The sequence below is a fragment of the Trichomonascus vanleenenianus genome (assembly GCF_965637985.1).
Source record: "Trichomonascus vanleenenianus strain CLIB 3782 genome assembly, contig: TRVA0_007S, whole genome shotgun sequence".
In the NCBI taxonomy this organism is placed as follows: domain Eukaryota; kingdom Fungi; phylum Ascomycota; class Dipodascomycetes; order Dipodascales; family Trichomonascaceae; genus Blastobotrys; species Blastobotrys vanleenenianus.
This window is the reverse complement of record NW_027481880.1, coordinates 106,874-124,567: the sequence shown is the minus strand read 5'-3', so window position 1 is coordinate 124,567 and position 17,694 is coordinate 106,874. Positions and strand designations below refer to the sequence as shown.

Here is a 17,694-nt window from a genome sequence, read left to right as displayed (position 1 = left end):
TTCAATCGACAGGCAAATCATGAGTGCGCCGCATATCCTGCGGCGCGTCTTCGCGCGCGCACGGTTTTCTGTCGTCAAACATGTGAGACAATACATCACCCAGCATTGACACAGGGAGCTCCTGTAGCAACGGTAACAAGCCGTTTACCAAGGGAGTCCCTAGAGCACCAGCCCGATATACTGTCGCCTCTCCAATTGCAAATGCCAATTTTCCAATGCTAATGCAATTATAATAAAAAATTGAGGCCATCCATGAAGAAGACGGGACTTGCATAATAACCCGGGTCAGGTGACCCGGGGAAAATCAGCCCGCCTGCCCGAGATGCCATCAAAAAGCCGGCAAGCATTAGTAATCCATTGGCAGGTCGGTAGGCCGCGGACGACAGGCTTAAAGGCGAGGAACGAAGCTTTGAAGGGCGGGATAGACCCGTTGCGAAAAGGGAGACATTGCGTGAGAGTCGAACTTTAATCCATCCTTTGGTTCTCTACTGTGTGAAATATAACTGAGCCGTGAATTTCCACCGCACCCTCATATCCTCCCCCCCAAGAACCACTGAAAAATTTGGCATAATGGGCTTGCTGTAAGTGAACAATTAATTAATTGGAAAAGAGCTGACAGAATGGCGATAGATCCCTTGGAGTTCCGCTCGACTGGCCAGAGGTCAAGCCACTGGCGGACTATGTTCGAACCCACGGCATTGAACAGCTGATTAACATATACAACCGCACAAAGGACATTAAAGGCGACAAGCTGCTTTGGGGAGATGAAATAGAGAGCATGGTCGTCGAGATTGACGATGAAGCCAAGACGGCAAAGCTCTCCCTGCGCCAGGCGCAGATTCTGGACGAGCTGGCCAAGGCCGAGAAGGATGGGTCGCTGTCGGAGCATAATGTGTCGTTTCACCCTGAGTTTGGCCGATTTATGCTCGAGGCGACCCCTGCCCGGCCTTTTAGCGGTGATTTTGCCGAGCTGCTCGAAGTTGAGCCCAACATGATGAAGCGCCGGCTCATTGCCAAACGGCACATGCGCCCCGAGGAGGTGCCATTGAACGTCACTTCGTATCCAATGCTCGGCTCCGGCGACTTTGCTAACCCCAGCAGCAAGCCAGAGAGCCCGGCAACGCGGTCGCTCTTTGTGTCTGACGAAGTCATCAACCCCCACCCGCGGTTCCCGACGCTGACAGCCAATATTCGACAGCGGCGGGGGTCGAAGGTAGCCATCAACGTGCCCATTTTCGTCGACAAGAACACGCCGCAGCCGTTTATCGACGACACGATCCCGTGGAACCGCGGCTTGTTCCCGGAGGACGCCAATGCGCGGGATGGAGCCGCCAAACCAGACCACATTTACATGGACGCCATGGCTTTCGGCATGGGCTGCTGCTGCTTGCAGTTGACCTTCCAGGCGACAGATATAAACGAGGCGCGGAACATGTACGACCAGTTGGCGCCGTTGGCGCCAATTTTCCTTGCTGTTTCGGCATCTGCACCAGCGTACCGAGGGTTTCTGAGTGACCAGGACGCGCGGTGGAACGTAATTTCGGGTTCTGTAGACGATAGACCGCCGTACGAGCGTGGTCTCGAGCCCGGCAAGAGCGAGACGAACCCATATAACTCGAACACGGTCATCCCTAAGTCGCGATACGATTCTATGGACTGCTACATTTCGAACGAAAGCGAAGAACTCAAGGAGTCTTATGGCCACTATAATGATCGGGAGGTGGTTGTCAATCTCAAGGTGAAAAAGCGGCTGCTCGAGGCTGGTTTTGACGAGAATCTGGCGACCCACTTTGCGCACTTGTTCATCCGGGACCCACTCGTCATTTTCAAAGAGCTCATTGACCAGGACGACAAGGTGGATAGCGACCACTTTGAGAATATTCAGTCGACCAACTGGCAGACTATGCGGTTCAAGCCGCCGCCACCAGGCAACCACGGCATTGGCTGGCGTGTAGAGTTCCGGTCCATGGATATCCAGCTGACAGAGTTTGAGAACGCGGCGTTTTCCGTGTTCATCGTGCTGCTTACGCGGGCCATCATTTCGTACAACCTCAACTTCTACATACCCATTTCCAAGGTGGATCAGGCCATGGATTGCGCGCACAAGCGAGACGCTGTCAACAAGGCCAAGTTTTGGATCCGAACCAACATATACGAGCACTCGGGCAAGCCTGGTGAGTACCACGAGCTGTATGTCAATGAGATCTTCAATGGCTGCGAGCACTTTACGGGTCTAGTGCCGCTGGTGCGAACATACTTGCGAAGCATGAACGTTGATATGGATGTGCTGTGCCGATTGGAGCGGTATATTAGCCTTGTTTCCAAGCGTGCTAGCGGCGAGCTCATCACTGCTGCTACGTGGATCCGACGTTTCATTAGATCACACCCGGCGTATAAGTTTGATTCCAAGATCCCTATGGAGGTCAATTATGATCTCATGAAGGCTATACAGAAGGTTACCGAGGGCCAGGGGTGGAATGACGATCTTGCCAAGGATCTTCTTGGCGGATTCAAGATGAATGATGTTAATATCTAGTAGAATATAACCTTAGCTACTCCTACGTCCATTATCTTCAATATGATGGAATACAAACGTACCGTTGTTAACTCCTACGCAGACCCACCTTCGTTTTTGGAACCACCAATGGTGCACCAATGCATTCAGTTATGGTTCAAGTAGTTATAACCTAGCCTTGATTGGTTATTATTTTTATTTTTGGGACATGAACAGTTGTAACAGAAATGCGCTCCATTAGTTTTGCTGGTGATACGCCTATGTACCAAGTTGCTATCACACTGTCACTGTAACAAATTCTCGTAATACCGTAACTAAATTGCTGTTACAAAATTTCATTACATCATCGAAATGTCTGTAACAAACCGTAACAGTTTATAAATTGGTGGATTATAGCCTATCCCCGTTACCTACATTGTGATAGAGTATAACATATACTTATCCCCCCAGCCTACATTGTGGTGTAGTCCCCACTGCCTACATTATGGTTAAGCTATTTTATGGTTTGCTCGGGTCGTCTTAACATAGGCTTGGGGCTTCAAGAAAAAATCGCGGGAAAGCAAACTATTTATAAGTTTTTATTATACTAACGTTATGATGGAATTAAATAGTATCGCATTATCTAGATTGTTTGCTGAAGCCTATTCGAGCTGAGTAGAAGATCGCTGGGAAAGGTTTGGGGGAATGCACCCCTGAGAACAGCCGCACATGAGCCGCACACGGCTGAAAATTTACCTCTAATTCATCTAAAACACACCCGACTATATCATGATCACTACGTGCACCCCAAGCGCAAAACATTCATATATAGCGACATAGACACCAGTAGGGACCTCTGTAAACTGTGGATTAGAAAATGTACAAAAATAGATTTAAAATTTGCCGTAGTCTATCCTAGCGTTGCTACACGGCTGAGTTACAACTGGTCAAATAAGCTCTGGCGAATTATCCGGTGAAACGTCCCAAGTAGCAGGATCACCATCTCCGAGGGCGAAACCTTGGAAAAAGGGACCGGACAATTGCTATTTTAAGGCTACGTATAGACCACCTTTTACATCCTCCCTAGAGATCCTCGTATTCGATTCATAAAGAATCGCACTGTACACAAAAAAATGGACGAGACGGATTCGTCCCTGTCTTCATATGAGTACGAGGAGGAGCATGCCATAAATCGCGAGATCCGTCTGCGGCGCCAGCAGAAGCGCAAGCTCTCGGGTTCCCGGCCTCATACCACCACTCCGTGGGTCGTCCCCGCGGCTTCCTCATCGGGATCCACCATGGGGTGGTCGCCGAACTCGTCAAACCCATTCCTGGCCGCCTCGACGCTGGATCGGGCCCGCAGGTCCGCCCAGCCCCAGGATGGGACAGACAATAACCTGGAGCGCGGGCTCATCGAAACTGCTTTAGTCGCCGTGCCTGTGGTGGTCGCCGTAGTACGTGGCATGCTGCCACTGGCACTCGACGCCAAGAGTGCGGCTTGTGCGGCTGCGGGAGCGGCTGTATCTCTGCGTCACTACAGACTCATTCAGTTTCCCCAGTCGCTATACCTGATGACATTGCCGCTACTGGTGTGCGCAATTGCCTATAAGAGCCAGCCAAGCAATGGCCTGGTGTCAATGCCGCTGCTCAACGTGGCGCTCTCGCTCATTTCCCTGCCGTTCCCGGCCTGGCTTTACGAGGTTGTCATAGCAACGATTGGCGTCAATTCAACGGGCCCTGATGACTGGTTGCCTCTGGTATACCCGTTGTACGAAGCTATTTACGAGATAATTGACCTCGTGTGTGCTACCTCGCTTACTCCGACCGAGACGGCCCTTTTCACTACATTGGTCGTCAATCTTGTAATGGTTGAGCCAAGCAATTCCCTCTCGGGATACGTCAGGCTGCTTCTCATGGCCCCCATGTTGTCAATTGTGCCGGCTTCTCCCTGGCTAGAGAAACTCATGCACCTTTCGAGGATTGTCGGACATCATAGGAGACCAAAGAACGCGGAGGAGCTGAAAACCCACTACACCGTATGCATCACCTTGGCTTTCAGCATTACGCTCGCAGGATTGACTGTGGCTTACTTTAACGCTGACATGGCTCAGTTTAATGCATTTTTGAGGTTCCTGTTTGTCGAGAACGTACCCATTCTGGCTTATTGGAGCGCAATTCTGGCGGTGACCATTCCGCTGGTCATGAAGTTTTCTCCAACCTGGGCACTGGACCTGCGCCGCAAAGTATGGCACCTTTGCGTCGTGGTCATGTTTCTCCCCACATTAGCTCGCTCGCCGCACTTTGTTGCGGCGTCAATTGCAATTGCACTGTCGCTCTTCCTCCTGTCGGAATTCGTAAGGGCTAGTGCAATGCCTCCGTTTGGACTCTCTTTGCATAAGGCGCTGATACCCTATACCGACCACCGCGACCAGTGCGGACCGGTTATTGTTTCGCACATTTTCCTGCTTCTTGGCGTGGGTCTGCCCATACTCATCTCACACTCACCAGCGGGCATCATTTGTCTTGGTCTTGGTGACGCGGCCGCCTCGGTGTTTGGGCGCCGATTCGGTCGAACGCACTGGCCCGGCTCAAAAAAGACAATTGAAGGGACTCTGGCCTTCGTGACAGCAGTCTCCTTTGGACTATTTATTTCTACCTTCTTATACCCCTCCCTTGCCACTCTGCATGCGTCTGAAATTGTCTTTATCGCCTCTTCAACCGCATTTTTGGAAGCCTGCTCGGGCATGAACGACAATGTAATCGTTCCGATTTACATGCTAATTCTTTTAGAACTGTCATTATAGACATGCATATACACCCCCGTTACGAGTGGCCCCTACATGGCCTGTAAAAATAAAAAAATACAGTAATAACACATAGTTAGCATATACATATAACGTCATGATCATCATTAATCGTAAATTTCGACTGGCGGGATTCTATCCAGGTTGTAGAACCAATTGCCAGTCTCCAGCTCTCGCGCAAGCCAGTCAGCGGGGAACATGACCAAATGGCCGCGCACTCCTTGAAGGATCTTTTCTGCCTCTGCCGGATCAAGGATTTGCTCGATATCGCCCGAGAAGTATCGTCGCGACGACCTGGTGTTCCTTCTTCTTCTCGTGTGGGTTCTTGAAGGCGCACCATGGGTCCCAGAGGCATTGGACTCCCGGTTGTGTCCAGTAGCAGCAGACTCACTCACTGGTCCATTCATACTGGCAGTGTTGGTAGACTGCCCAGCCTCGGCTTTGCTTTCTTGAATGACTTCCTCATCCTGCTCCCGCTTTTCAGTGTCCTCAGGAACCTCGATCTTCTCACTGCTGGGCGGCATGTCACTGAAGTCGCCCAATGGAGCATGCGCCCGAGTAGTCTTTTCACTCTCAACTTGCTGCTGCTCCTGGTCCTGCGGCCACTGGCCACCAAGGCGATCCTGCTGCTCAGAGAACCGCTGGCCATACTTGACATACTCCTTGTACTCCTTCCAAGTTGTGACCTGGTCGTCGGGCTGGCACCGGAATACTTTGCGGAAAATGGCAGTGTTGCGTTCAGCAGTCTTGAGCCACGCGTCATAATAGAAAGAGTTAACAAGCGGGTCAGCGAAGATGTACGGGTCAAGGGGCTTGGCAGGGCCAGTTGGAAGCCCTTCAAAGTCACATTCCTCGCCGGAATCATCTGTTTCTGCATCCCCGTCCTCGACACTATTCATGTCGTTGGCCGACACAGACACGGTGGATGGGGCACCTGGATGCTGGCTATGGGTGCTGGCACTAGATTGGAAATGTACTGACGGGGCACCGTCTCGCCCTTCGTCAATGGCCAGGCGCGTCTGAGCCGTTTTCTCATAGAGCCGCCGCTTAAATGTCTCCATGTCCGTAACTTCTTCCTCGGCAAGAATCTCTCGGACCGCCTGCTCCGTGTTATTCACCACGAGATGTGCCTTCTCTTTAATAGTTTCAAGCATCTTGCGGTGAGTCTGTTTCATGGAGGCCATGCCATCGTATCCTTCACCTTCAACATCCAGCCGGTGCTTTACATTGTTTTGAACTCGAGAATCCATACTGATAGCCTTCTTCTCACGCATACCAATGTTGTCGATTCCAGCAAAGTGATTGAATCCTCGCATCTCAATTGCTTCAGTAGGCATGGCAAGGGTCTCCGAGTTCGCAGGCGGCAGCTCATTCACAGGCTCGTCGTCAACATTATTGGTCGCTGCTGCGGCTGCCGCGGCTGCGGCTCGTATCGAATCATCAACACCGCGATCATCAACACCGTGATCATCAGCACCTCGCTCATCAGCACCGCGACCACTAACACTTTGCTCATCAACACCTCGATCATTGTGCTTGATGATCTCCTCCTTTCTGGCACTTCCATTAAGTGTACCGTTGGGAAGCGGACCACCAAGCTCAGTATCCGAATAGATCGATTCCCGGTGGTATCCGTCCTGAGACTTGCTGGCGAGCATCTCTGCTTGCCGTTCAATGATATCAATCTGGTCCACATCAATGCCCAAATGCTCCCGCATTAGCCGCATTCGCAACGTGTGAGCAAAATGTCCCACTTTGTATGGTTCGCCCCCCATGGTCGAGTCAATCTGGTGGGCGTCCCTAACAATACAGGCAACCTCAGAATCACGATTACCTCGCATAGACCGCTCATTGATATTCGCAGATCCAATAATGGCAACCCGGTCATCGATGATCATCGTCTTGGCGTGAACATACAACTGCTCAGTGACAAGCTTCTTGTTAGGGCCAATCTTGCCCCACTTACGAAGCGAGAAGAATTGGATATAATCATCCGGATAAATGCCTGCCTTATGCAGCCGCGCAAAGATACTGTTCGGGCCTCGAGAAATACTGTAGAACTGGCACTGCATAATGACTCGAACGCTGGATCCATCAGGCAAGTCAACCTGGGACTCGAACCCTGGCATCAATGGAATAACAATCACGGCCCGCCAGTTCTCACCCCGCTCATGAGCTCGGATAATACGCTCCACCAGCGCGTCACCGATACGATTCTCCACCTTGGTGTTCTCCAGCGAGGTAGACGTAATGAAGAACTGGTTCTCAATGTACACAAAATGCTCCGACTGCTCAATTGCCTTGAGATATGCGTTCTGAACGCTATGCTCCGGCTCCTTGAGACCAAGGGACCAGTTGCCTGAAGACCGCAAAATCTGAGTCTCACACGTGCCATCCAAATCGAGCTGCCGGATTTGCTCGTCAGTAAGATCTGGAGGCGGCAGCAACAATGGCGTGTATCTCGATGGTCGCTTCTGTCGCAGAAGATAATTCCACCGCTGTACGAAATGCCGGGTCAAGTCACGAGCAGGTTGACCAAAGACCATCATATGTACATCGTGCCAAGGCATTCGCGGTACCTTCTTACGGTCGTACATATCCTGGTAAGGGCGGTCCAAAGCAACAAAGTCTTGCACACGTGGGTTAGAGTAGTCCTTGCCAGGCCATATCTGGGTCTCATTGAACGGATTCGGGTTCTGTTTATAAAATGCCGCTGGGCTATCGTCGACAAGAACATGATCTGGAGTATCCCATCGGCCAAAGCAGAGATCAATACCTCCCACGAAAGCCACAGTATTATCAATAAGACACAGCTTTTCGTGATGGGCCCAAAAGAATGTATTCTGTATGAGCTGATTTGGCGACCGCATGACATAAATGTTCGGGTGGAGATCGAGCAGCGAATGCTTAGTATACATGGAGTCGATTGGAACAATGTTGCCAACATTTCGGTATACGATGACGAAGATCTTAACTCCTTCATCGGCCTTTCGTTTGAGCAGCCGGTCTAGCCGCCAGTGCTGATTGCCCTCGGGTGGTCGACGCATGTAAATCTCCGGACTGAGCCACCAATCATGAATATAAATAACGTCCTTTGCCATATCAATGGCACCACTTACGGCCCAAAAGTAGTCTCGGCCGTCCACAAACCATTGAGCGTGCACATTCTTCCGCACTGGCGCGAAGCTGTCGAATCGCTGACGTTTACTCCAAATGGTTTTCTCCTTCATATCGTTCATACTGTCCATCCACATGGTCAGAGTCTTGTCCGAACCAGCTACGAGTTTGATTTTGCGCTCGTTGTTCTCCAACTGGAAGGAAATGTGTACATTTGGAGTGCTACCATGCTCGTCCTCATCTTCGTCCTTGCTACCAAATGCACGGCTCTCAGACACCTTGAATCCAGAGTCGACGAGGAAAACCTCAAGGATGTTCGTTTCGTAGCAGTTCTCCACACAAACCAGATATGAGTGGCGCACCATGAACCATTTTGGAGTGTGCCGCTGAATCATCTGCGTGAGATCATTAGGACGCCAGTGGGACACACGCCAACCTTGGGAAGCAGAGGAAGACCGAATGAACAAGTAGCCTTCCTTACCGTGGTACGAGTTTTCTGGAGCCAGTCGAATGCTCATATTAGACAACTCGAGGAACTGGAATAGCTTGTTTGCATCCGGGCGGAACCTAAAGTGCTGGAACACGTATTTGAGGTACTGCTCCATAGCCACGAGCAGAGCCTCATTAGCAGAGGTTCGCTGCTCAATCTGAGCTTGCCGCGTCTCGGCATTGTCACGCCTTGAGTACATGGGCGATAAAAAGTCCTGCCGGAAGGTTGAAAAACTTCTACGCGAGTCTGGGGAGCTCTCACGCGAGCTCAGAGAAAAAAGCGACATAGCTCGAGTGTCTCTTACCGACTCGGATGCATTGGACCGCGGGTTGTCTTCAATGACACTGACACGCCTATTCTCCATATCAGGATGGGATGGAGAAGTATGCAGGGCTCGACGCCCTCGACTGGACTGTCTAAGATGCCGGCCAGGGAATTTTGGTAGTTTACTCTTGGTCTGGAATGGGTTGGTAAGGTTCCTCAACCGCGAATGGAGCAGCCAGAAATCTTTATACTCCTTTCTGATGGACCAAGTGAGTCTCGCTGGGCCAGAGCCATACTCGAGGTCAAGGCGGTACTTTCTATTTTTTTCGCCGACCGAGCCGCTCACGTCGACCAGCCGGAACTTGATCTGCTCCAGAAGGACAGGGATCCGTTTGAGGTTCCTGTCGTCGCGCTGGAACTGCGACGCAAGAATGATCGCTGCAGGGCATCCTGCAACAAGCTCGTAGATGAGCTCTGTGGACTTCTCGTAGTCAATTTTCGGCACCTCCTGCTTCTTTTTTCTTTTACCGAGGTTGGCTCTAATGGATTTTTTGAAATCCTTCCAGGCACCCGGCGCAGTAGTGTGATCAAACGCCGAGATCCTTCGCATAAAACGATTACCTGGAGTCTCCGGCTGGTTCGTCTGGGTGTTATGCGGATGCAGTATATCGCCGGTCGTCGTGGACCTAATGTAAAACCGTCTCCGAGGACGTTCCTCGCCGTTGGAGATTGCATTCGCAAGCTCCGTATCCGAAAATGCTGCTTCATGGTCACTTCCAATGCGATCATCGACAACATCCCGATTCTTGCCCCGTAGATCGACCGACTTGGAGCTGTACCTCGACTTTCGGTTCCCCATCCGCCCTCGAATGAGTTGATGCATGGGCGGAATTGGATTAACACCAGTATCACTCTTTGATCTCGTTTTCTTGAGCTTCCGTCGAGGAGTAGTGTCTTTTCTGGGTGATACTTCGCCACCGTCTTCCGAATCTACGGCTGCTGTGGTGTCATCGCCCGTTCCCACTAAGGAGCTCAGTTTTGCGGCAACATAGTTCATGCTTAAGCTGTCCCTTGTCTTATCTAGCCTAGGGCGTAGCTTCCTACCCTTACGAGGCCGCGTCGACCCATTTTGAGCAGTAGTTGCCGATGGACTGATGTTGCTACTCGAGTCGTCGTTGGCGTTCTCTACAATTGCCAGCTTTGACGACCTTGCCGGAGTGCGAAACGACACAGACGGCCGGTCGGTATCAGACTCATCCTGCCAAGATTCCGGATCAGACACAGCCCCACCGTTTACCGACTCGAAGATGCCTTCTTCGCTGACCGGTGAAATGCGCTGCGGGCTTGATCCCGCGTGGTCGCTCCTCTTCAGTCCAAAGTACTCATCCTCTTCGTCGACGCGAAACTGCGGCTTCACCGGACTCTTCATCTTGCGTGATGCTTCGCTCGCGACCACCGTGCCCATAGCAGGGCTCGACTGGTCGGTCTCTGATGCAGGCATGCTCGATTACCTTTTCAATCAATTAGCACTCCGCGACTGGGACACCGGCATCAAGACCATATATCTCTTCACTTACTAAAAATCGATCGCTTATCCACACCTTTTTATTACCCAGTGGTTCTGCTCCAGAAGCCTCTGGTCTTTCTCCAACTGTCGCACTCTGTTGTCTGTGGTATTTGTTGTGTTTGGATTATTTCAGGAGGTTTCGATGGAAGCTTGGCTTCGTTTCCGCGCCCCACCTCTCCCGAACTTCGAGTACCCCTTTTTTATGCACGGGTGATATCAAGAATGCTGATATCAGCTCAAGCTGATCCCACACATATTCTGCCAGTGGCTGGTGGATCTAAGGCGGTACTGGCTAGCTCGCTCAGGAATTTTGGGATTTCCTCCGAAAATATTGCCGAGGATGATGGGGTGAGTATGTACGTACGTGAAATAATATTACCGTTTGTGTCTCAGCCGCATAGTACCGGCCTTTGATACTTCGTTATTCACCTATCGGGTTGAATTGAAGACTCAATACTCTGTCAACTGAAGATCGATGACGTTGGCAATATAGTTGAAATTTAGAACTGTCTTCAAAATGAATTTGATTCTAATGCAATACCGACGGAGTTTGTGCGGATAATTGCCTAGAATCATGTCATTCGCATTTACAATTCCTCTGAAAGCGCATCAAACTAGGACTACTATTTTCCTATAACGTTATATCGAAAATGATGGGCATCATTATGAGATTAGTATATGTTGTTATCGTCGTAATCATAAGTAGTATCATAAACGTCTTCTTTTGGAGGCAAGTTCTTTTGGAGAAGAACGTAGCGGCGGAAGTTGTAAGGTAGGTACTTTAGATGATGCCTGACGAATTTGCGAGTCGATAAACTGAAGGTAATGTCGAGCTCCTCCAGCGTTCGCGCTTTGGTTTCCGGGACGAAGAAGAACACCAAGAAATATCCAACGACGTTCCACGCCGCGTAATATCCGAAAGCACCCTGGCTCGTGAATGCCTTGACGAGCGCCGGCCATGTGAGAGAGAGAATAAAGTTGAATCCCCACAGCGTGATAGTTGCCAAGGACATTCCGACATCTCTGACATGCAATGGGAAGCACTCTGCACTATACGTGAAGGGCACGGGGCCCATTCCCGGCGAGTAGAATATGGTGTACAGGTATATGCCTAGGGTTATACATCCAACCCTTGCCGTCCTTGTACGGATAAAGAATGAGAACCCAGTAAATAGTAGGAAGAGCGCCAGGAACGGTAGCGTAAATAGCGCAAGGGACCTCCTACCAAAGGTATCAATTGTAAAGACGGCCGGTATGGCGAACAGGAAATTGAGGATGCCGAATCCCATCGATGCCAGCAGGGCCGGAACCTCACCAAAGTTTGCCTGTTTAAAGATGTTTGACGAGTAATAGGCGATGACATTGACGCCGCAGAACTGCTGCATGAACATGACAATCTGCGATGCATAGAGGGCTCTCCGGTTACGTCCAATGAGAAAAATATCAGCCAAGACGTTTCTTCCTTTGTTGATCTCGTCATTAATTGCAATCATGATAGCCATGTAGTAAAGGTCTCGCGCCGCAAGAACTCTGTGGGTTCGCAGCCGGACGAGGGAATTGTAAGCGTTTTTGACCTGGCCCTTCTTGACGTACCATCGAGGAGACTCGGGCACGAAGAATACCTGAATGCACACAATTACTGGTGCGACAACCGTGGATCCTAGCATTAGCCGCCACGAGGTATCTGGGGTGATGCCACGGCCATTTGGCTTCAGCGCGACACATACGATATACCCCAACATGATGCCAAAAGCGGTCCACATCTGCCACATCATAACGAGCGCGCCTCGAATAGGAGCCGGCGTACACTCGGCCGCAAATACAGGCACCGTTGTCGACTTTGGGCCGATACCTAGGCCCAGCAAAAATCTCGCTCCGAAGAGCTGCTGCCATGTGAACGTGAACCCTTCCCATATCGATGCTGCTGCTGCTATAAAGCACGAAACGAAAATGACGCCTCTCCGGCCAATGAGATTATTCAATGGCTCAGTCAAGGCACATCCTATCAGTGCGCAACATAGGTACGGCGCTCCCACGACGAGCCCCTCAATCCATTGACTGTTCGGTAAAGTATCCATCCCGAGCAGAGAGGTATAGTAAGTCTGTGCACCGTTGACGACTGTCTCGTCCATACCCTGGACCACGGCGCACATAGCACACATAATTGTCAGGTAGTACAGCATGACAGGCTGGCGCCATTTATGCTGCACCTCCATTATGACACTGTCCAGCTCGTCCTCGGTGAGCAGATCAGTTTCCCCTGATTGAGCTAATAATGCGCCCTTGACGAAGTATTCAACGTCTTCGTCCAAGCCGTGCTTGGTCGCGAATTCCGTCGCAGAGCGAATGCATTGGTCTCGCGAGATATCTTTCAACGGATTGTGGGTCACGTCTCCGCACCTCGCGGCATCTAAGATGAAGCTCGAGGCTTTGCCCACACGATCCTCGTATTCATGGTGGTCCAAGGAGGCTCCCTTGTGGCTTTTGCTACTGCGAATCCTATCGCAATCACTGCTTTCTGCCATTATCGGCAACTCTGATATATTTTAACTATGTACGAGCTATCTCCAATTACCCCGGTATTTAAAGCCCCGATTTGAGACCTACTAAGCCCGCATTTCATTAACTAGTTATTGACAGCAATATACCATATGGAGTAAACTCCGATCGAGTCCCGTGTCGCTTCTTTGTGGAGTAGTGACACACCGTGGTTCAGCCGCACATATTTTGTCGACACCCCGAATCTCACGGCATTGCATTGCCAAGAAGTAAAACCGGTACACATCTGTAGATAGAGTAGAATTATAGGTAGTTATAAAGAGAAACTGTACATGAATATTACATTATTCTTACATGGTGTTTTTGTTGAATGTCTGGTTTATCGGAACCGGTTTTTGAACTCGAGAACGGCCCATGCTCCTAGACGGTAGGCAAAGATTATGACTACGAGCAGGCCAACCCATTCGCCGGTGTGATTATTTTTATAGCCCAGACTAGTCAGCACTGCGTCGCCGGCGATTTGACAGCTGTCTTCGAGAGGCGAGGAGTACATGCAATGGCAGTTGCTGTCGCATTCAAACACCCGGGTCTCAAACTCATTGAACATCATCCCCTGGAAAACGTAGCGCTGGTAGTTTATCCAGTAGAATGTGTAGTACCAAAAGACATTGAGAATATCTGCTGAGACTAAGAAACCGCCGACAGACATCCACAGGCCGTTGGCGAAGGCTACGAGGGCCAGGGCAACGACGAATATGGGCGCGAGCGAAGATACGAGTACGACAAGCGACTCTGCGGCGATGAGATCGAGGAAGAGCCACATAACATAGCGGAAGAACCCCGTGGCCGAGTGCCGGAAATTCACCATGAAGTACGTAAACACTGAGAAGAGAACGGTCAGCGCAAACAGGAAGGGCACACCAATGAGGAAGTTGGACAGCATGAACGCCGTCGGGCCGTAGAGGCCATTATCGCTGTCTTTTTTGTACGCTTGGAAGTCTTCGAGGTAGGCTGGAATGTATGCGACTGCCATGAAAGACATAAACGCGCCGGAGAAGAAGATGGCGTTGATAAACGGTTGAATGTTCTGCTGCTCAGACCCGAGACGCAGCCACACAGTGCCCATGAGGACGGCAAGGCCCATGTACATTGCGAACCGAACGTAGTAAGCAAGCAGGTCGCGTTTCGACTTGATGAACAGCCGCCGCAGCAGAATCCAGGTCTGACTGAGCGTTCTAACGTGCGCAGAGACCGGTTCCTGCGTGAGGGCTAGAGGACCTTCTGGATACTGGCTGATGCTATCGAGCTGCTTGTCGAGTTGCTCACTGTGGCCCGATGCGAGCCAGCTCTCGTGGATACTCTCAATCAGGCATGAAGGGTCGTCTTGCTCCAGCGAAAAGTCAGTGTTGATGAGATCGAGCACGTATTCGGCAACGTTGTAGTTTCGCGGGATGGCGTGCCCAATGGATTCAAAGTAAGACGCAATCTCCTGGGTAGGGCCGAAATACACTGGCTTTCCTTTGGTCAGAAAGGCGACTTTGTCAAATAGGTTCAAGGTCACCGTCGAGGGCTGGTGGATCGACGCAATAACAATCATGTTCTCTGCCTTTGCGACTTGCTTAATGCGCGATATGGCCTCGTACGACGCCTTGGAGTCGAGACCGCTCGTTACCTCGTCGAGGAACAGAATCTGCGGCTGCGTAATGAGCTGACACGCGACGCTCACACGCCGCTTCTGTCCACCAGATATGCCTTTATTAATGGGGGTACCGATAATTGTTCCTGCCTGATCCTCAAGGCCAAACCACTTGATGAGCTCGTCTACTCTGCTTTTCCGGTGCGGCTGCTTCATGCCGTACAGCTGAGCCGCGAAATCAATGGTTTCGCGCACGGTCAGGCTGCCGATGAGGGAGTCTTCCTGCTCGACATATGACGACAATTGTTGAATAAGATGCTTGGTGGCCGGCGTATTATTGATGCGCATGGATCCTTCGGACCCCAGCTTCGATCGGTAGGCGAGGACGTTCAAAAGAGTCGTCTTGCCGCATCCACTGGGGCCCATGAGGGCCATGATCTCGCCGGGGCGCACAATACCACTGACGCCGTCGAGGATGGTTGCGCCGGACTTTGGCGCCTCGACAGTGACATCTCGCCAACTAATACTCTTAACTGAGTCCATTTCGTATAGTGATTCTCGCCAAAACTAAAGCGAGAAGTCTCTGGCTTTTAAACAAAAAAAAATAAAAGGGGCCTCGATCAAAGCCAAAGTCATTTAGCGCGGCGAATGCCAAACGGAGTTTGGCAAACGCCGGTTTATCAAACACCGCCCGGTGCCCCTGAAACACTGTGCGGCTTGTGTGGCTTTCGTGTGGCTCAAGCGTCGGGGCCAGACCGGCTGTACATTGAGCGAAATAAACCTTACGCCTTTGCGAGGCTTATACGGCGGTTTATCCTAGCGCTGAACCGGAATTCGTCTGTTCAAAAACATATGCAAAGCTCAAATCTGGAATGTGATCTCTGGGTTGTTTTTTTTTGCCCTGGAGCAGTTGAAGTTTGGGGGCCCCCATCCATCAATCCGGAATTCAGCACCGCTCTACCGAGGTACCTGTGGGGCCCCCCAATGCAGGCACCACCACCCCCGCTCTTAGCCGAAGCTTCTATATATGTTATTCAATATCACGTTCGTCGAGGGTTGACTAGATTCCAAGATAGGCCTGAGTCACTAGTAGTAGAGAAAATAGAATGACGGAAAAGATCGAGGAGCCAGTGCTTGCTGATCCACCGAACAAGACCTTTGCGGACTTGATGTCCCTCAAGGAGATCCCCGTTCCGGTGAAGGAATCGGCCTTTGCAGAGACGACTAGATACTTCCAGTCGACTGTCCGTCCATTCAGGCCGCTAAACGCCCCAGGAGTCTTTGGTAAGCCCCCCCCCCCCCCCCTCCTAGGACCAATTTTCAGTAGAAAGCTAACAAAGTGCGCCTTAGGAGGCCATGTACTTGCCCAGTGCGCAGTAGCCGGAGCCCGAACGGTAGGCTCGAAGTACATCATTCACGTAAGTATTTCATTATATTTCCGCCATTCCGAGGCGGGCTAACCCCAGCGTGTGTAGAACCTTCATGGATACTTCATCCTGCCCGGGAAACAGGACGTGCCATTCACTTACAAAGTGGAGACGATCCGAAACGGTCGGTCGTACTCGGTGCGGCAGATCAGGGTGTACCAGCCTCCGCTGGAGCTGGGGCCAATTGAGGAGTTTGATTTTGGCTCGAAGCACCTCTGTTTCATTGGCATTCTCTCCTTCAAGGAGCCCGAGGAATCCATCCTCGACCACCAGCACCCCATGCACCCGTCGTTCCACCCGGAATCGCTGCCGCACAGCGTTCATGAGGTGCCATTGGCTCCGGAGGTAGATATGCCCCAGTGGGAGGCGTGGGTTGCGGACCCGGACAACACTTATGTCCAGGAGGTGCACCCGATCGAGGTCCGCAAGCTCAAGATGGACCACTTCAACAAGGACATCTCAGAGGTCTCGAAGCGTAGACAGCTCCACTACTTCAAGTCTCACGATCCGCTGCCTAGCGACCCCAATCTCCACATCGCCGCGTTTCTCTATGCATCCGACCGCAACTCGCTCTTCACGATCATCAACCTCCAGGACAACCCCCATGATAAGCTCATCAAGCGAATTGCCTCCATTGACCACGCCTTTGTCATGCACAACCTAGATGCTCGCGCTGACGATGGCTGGCTGACCATGGAAACCTTCTCCGACCGCTCCTTTGACGGCCGGGGGCTCTATAACGGGCGCATCTACGATAAAAACAAGCGCTTGGTGTGCTCCTTCATGCAAGATGGCGTCGTCCGGCTTTACAAGGACGAGGAGAAGCATAAAGCCAAGCCGAGACTCTAACCCACTACAATGCATTTTTACATTAACCTGATCTTCCGCTAGGCTGTGCAACTGTACTTGGAGGGCCAGCCCCCCAAACCCCCCGGGGAGACGCTTCGCGTCGGGGTCCCCTCCTCTTTGTGGTCCTCGAGGTTACTAGTCGAACTGGCTAGAACGGGAAATCGAGGAATAGTTTAGGATAGGAACTGTGTATGGTGGAATTGAGACAACAATTGTAGTTCCAGGAGCATCCCGATGGGTTAACTGTTTAGCCACTCGGGGAGTCTCGTCCAGAGCTACCAAGGGGGAGCATCATTTTACCGGTACCAATATCCTACTGCCACTATCTTACTACTATTCTACTGCTATTCTACTGCTATTCTACTGCTATTCTACTGCTATTCTACTGCTATTCTACTGCTATTCTACCGGTACTACTATTCTACTACTATTCTACTGTACCGTACTATATTACAGCATGTGACTACTCAATTGGCTATAGCAAAAAACTACTGACTTAGATTCAATACAAGCTCTCAGAATACTATTACTGGTACAATTAATCGGC

General features: G+C 51.0%; 6 protein-coding genes across 6 annotated transcripts; 3 read left to right on the top strand and 3 right to left on the bottom strand.

Moving 5' to 3' along the window:
- Nucleotides 1-570: 570 nt before the first annotated feature.
- GSH1 (glutamate--cysteine ligase) lies at nt 571-2,536 on the top strand (the record flags this gene model as incomplete). Its single annotated transcript, XM_076683225.1, has 2 exons — nt 571-581; nt 631-2,536. 2 exons carry the CDS (start codon nt 571-573, stop codon nt 2,534-2,536), a joined length of 1,917 nt encoding a protein of 638 aa, XP_076542469.1.
- Nucleotides 2,537-3,627: 1,091 nt separating this feature from the next.
- SEC59 (dolichol kinase) lies at nt 3,628-5,298 on the top strand (the record flags this gene model as incomplete). Its single annotated transcript, XM_076683224.1, has 1 exon — nt 3,628-5,298. One exon carries the CDS (start codon nt 3,628-3,630, stop codon nt 5,296-5,298), a length of 1,671 nt encoding a protein of 556 aa, XP_076542468.1.
- Nucleotides 5,299-5,405: 107 nt separating this feature from the next.
- On the bottom strand, nt 5,406-10,839 carry SPO14 (phospholipase D; the record flags this gene model as incomplete). Its single annotated transcript, XM_076683223.1, has 2 exons — nt 10,747-10,839; nt 5,406-10,680 (listed from the first exon to the last, which is right to left on the bottom strand). The coding sequence occupies exon 2, from the start codon at nt 10,668-10,670 to the stop codon at nt 5,406-5,408; it is 5,265 nt and encodes a 1,754-aa protein (XP_076542467.1). The 5' UTR covers nt 10,671-10,680; nt 10,747-10,839.
- A 568-nt stretch (nt 10,840-11,407) lies between these two features.
- TRVA0_007S01244 (uncharacterized protein) lies at nt 11,408-13,261 on the bottom strand (the record flags this gene model as incomplete). The annotated part of the gene is made up of 1 exon (XM_076683222.1): nt 11,408-13,261. The coding sequence occupies one exon, from the start codon at nt 13,259-13,261 to the stop codon at nt 11,408-11,410; it is 1,854 nt and encodes a 617-aa protein (XP_076542466.1).
- A 353-nt stretch (nt 13,262-13,614) lies between these two features.
- TRVA0_007S01222 (uncharacterized protein) lies at nt 13,615-15,414 on the bottom strand (the record flags this gene model as incomplete). The annotated part of the gene is made up of 1 exon (XM_076683221.1): nt 13,615-15,414. The coding sequence occupies one exon, from the start codon at nt 15,412-15,414 to the stop codon at nt 13,615-13,617; it is 1,800 nt and encodes a 599-aa protein (XP_076542465.1).
- A 563-nt stretch (nt 15,415-15,977) lies between these two features.
- Nucleotides 15,978-17,147, top strand: TES1 (palmitoyl-CoA hydrolase; the record flags this gene model as incomplete). Its single annotated transcript, XM_076683220.1, has 3 exons — nt 15,978-16,155; nt 16,222-16,289; nt 16,347-17,147. The coding sequence occupies 3 exons, from the start codon at nt 15,978-15,980 to the stop codon at nt 17,145-17,147; spliced, it is 1,047 nt and encodes a 348-aa protein (XP_076542464.1).
- Between the last annotated feature and the right edge of the window lie 547 nt (nt 17,148-17,694).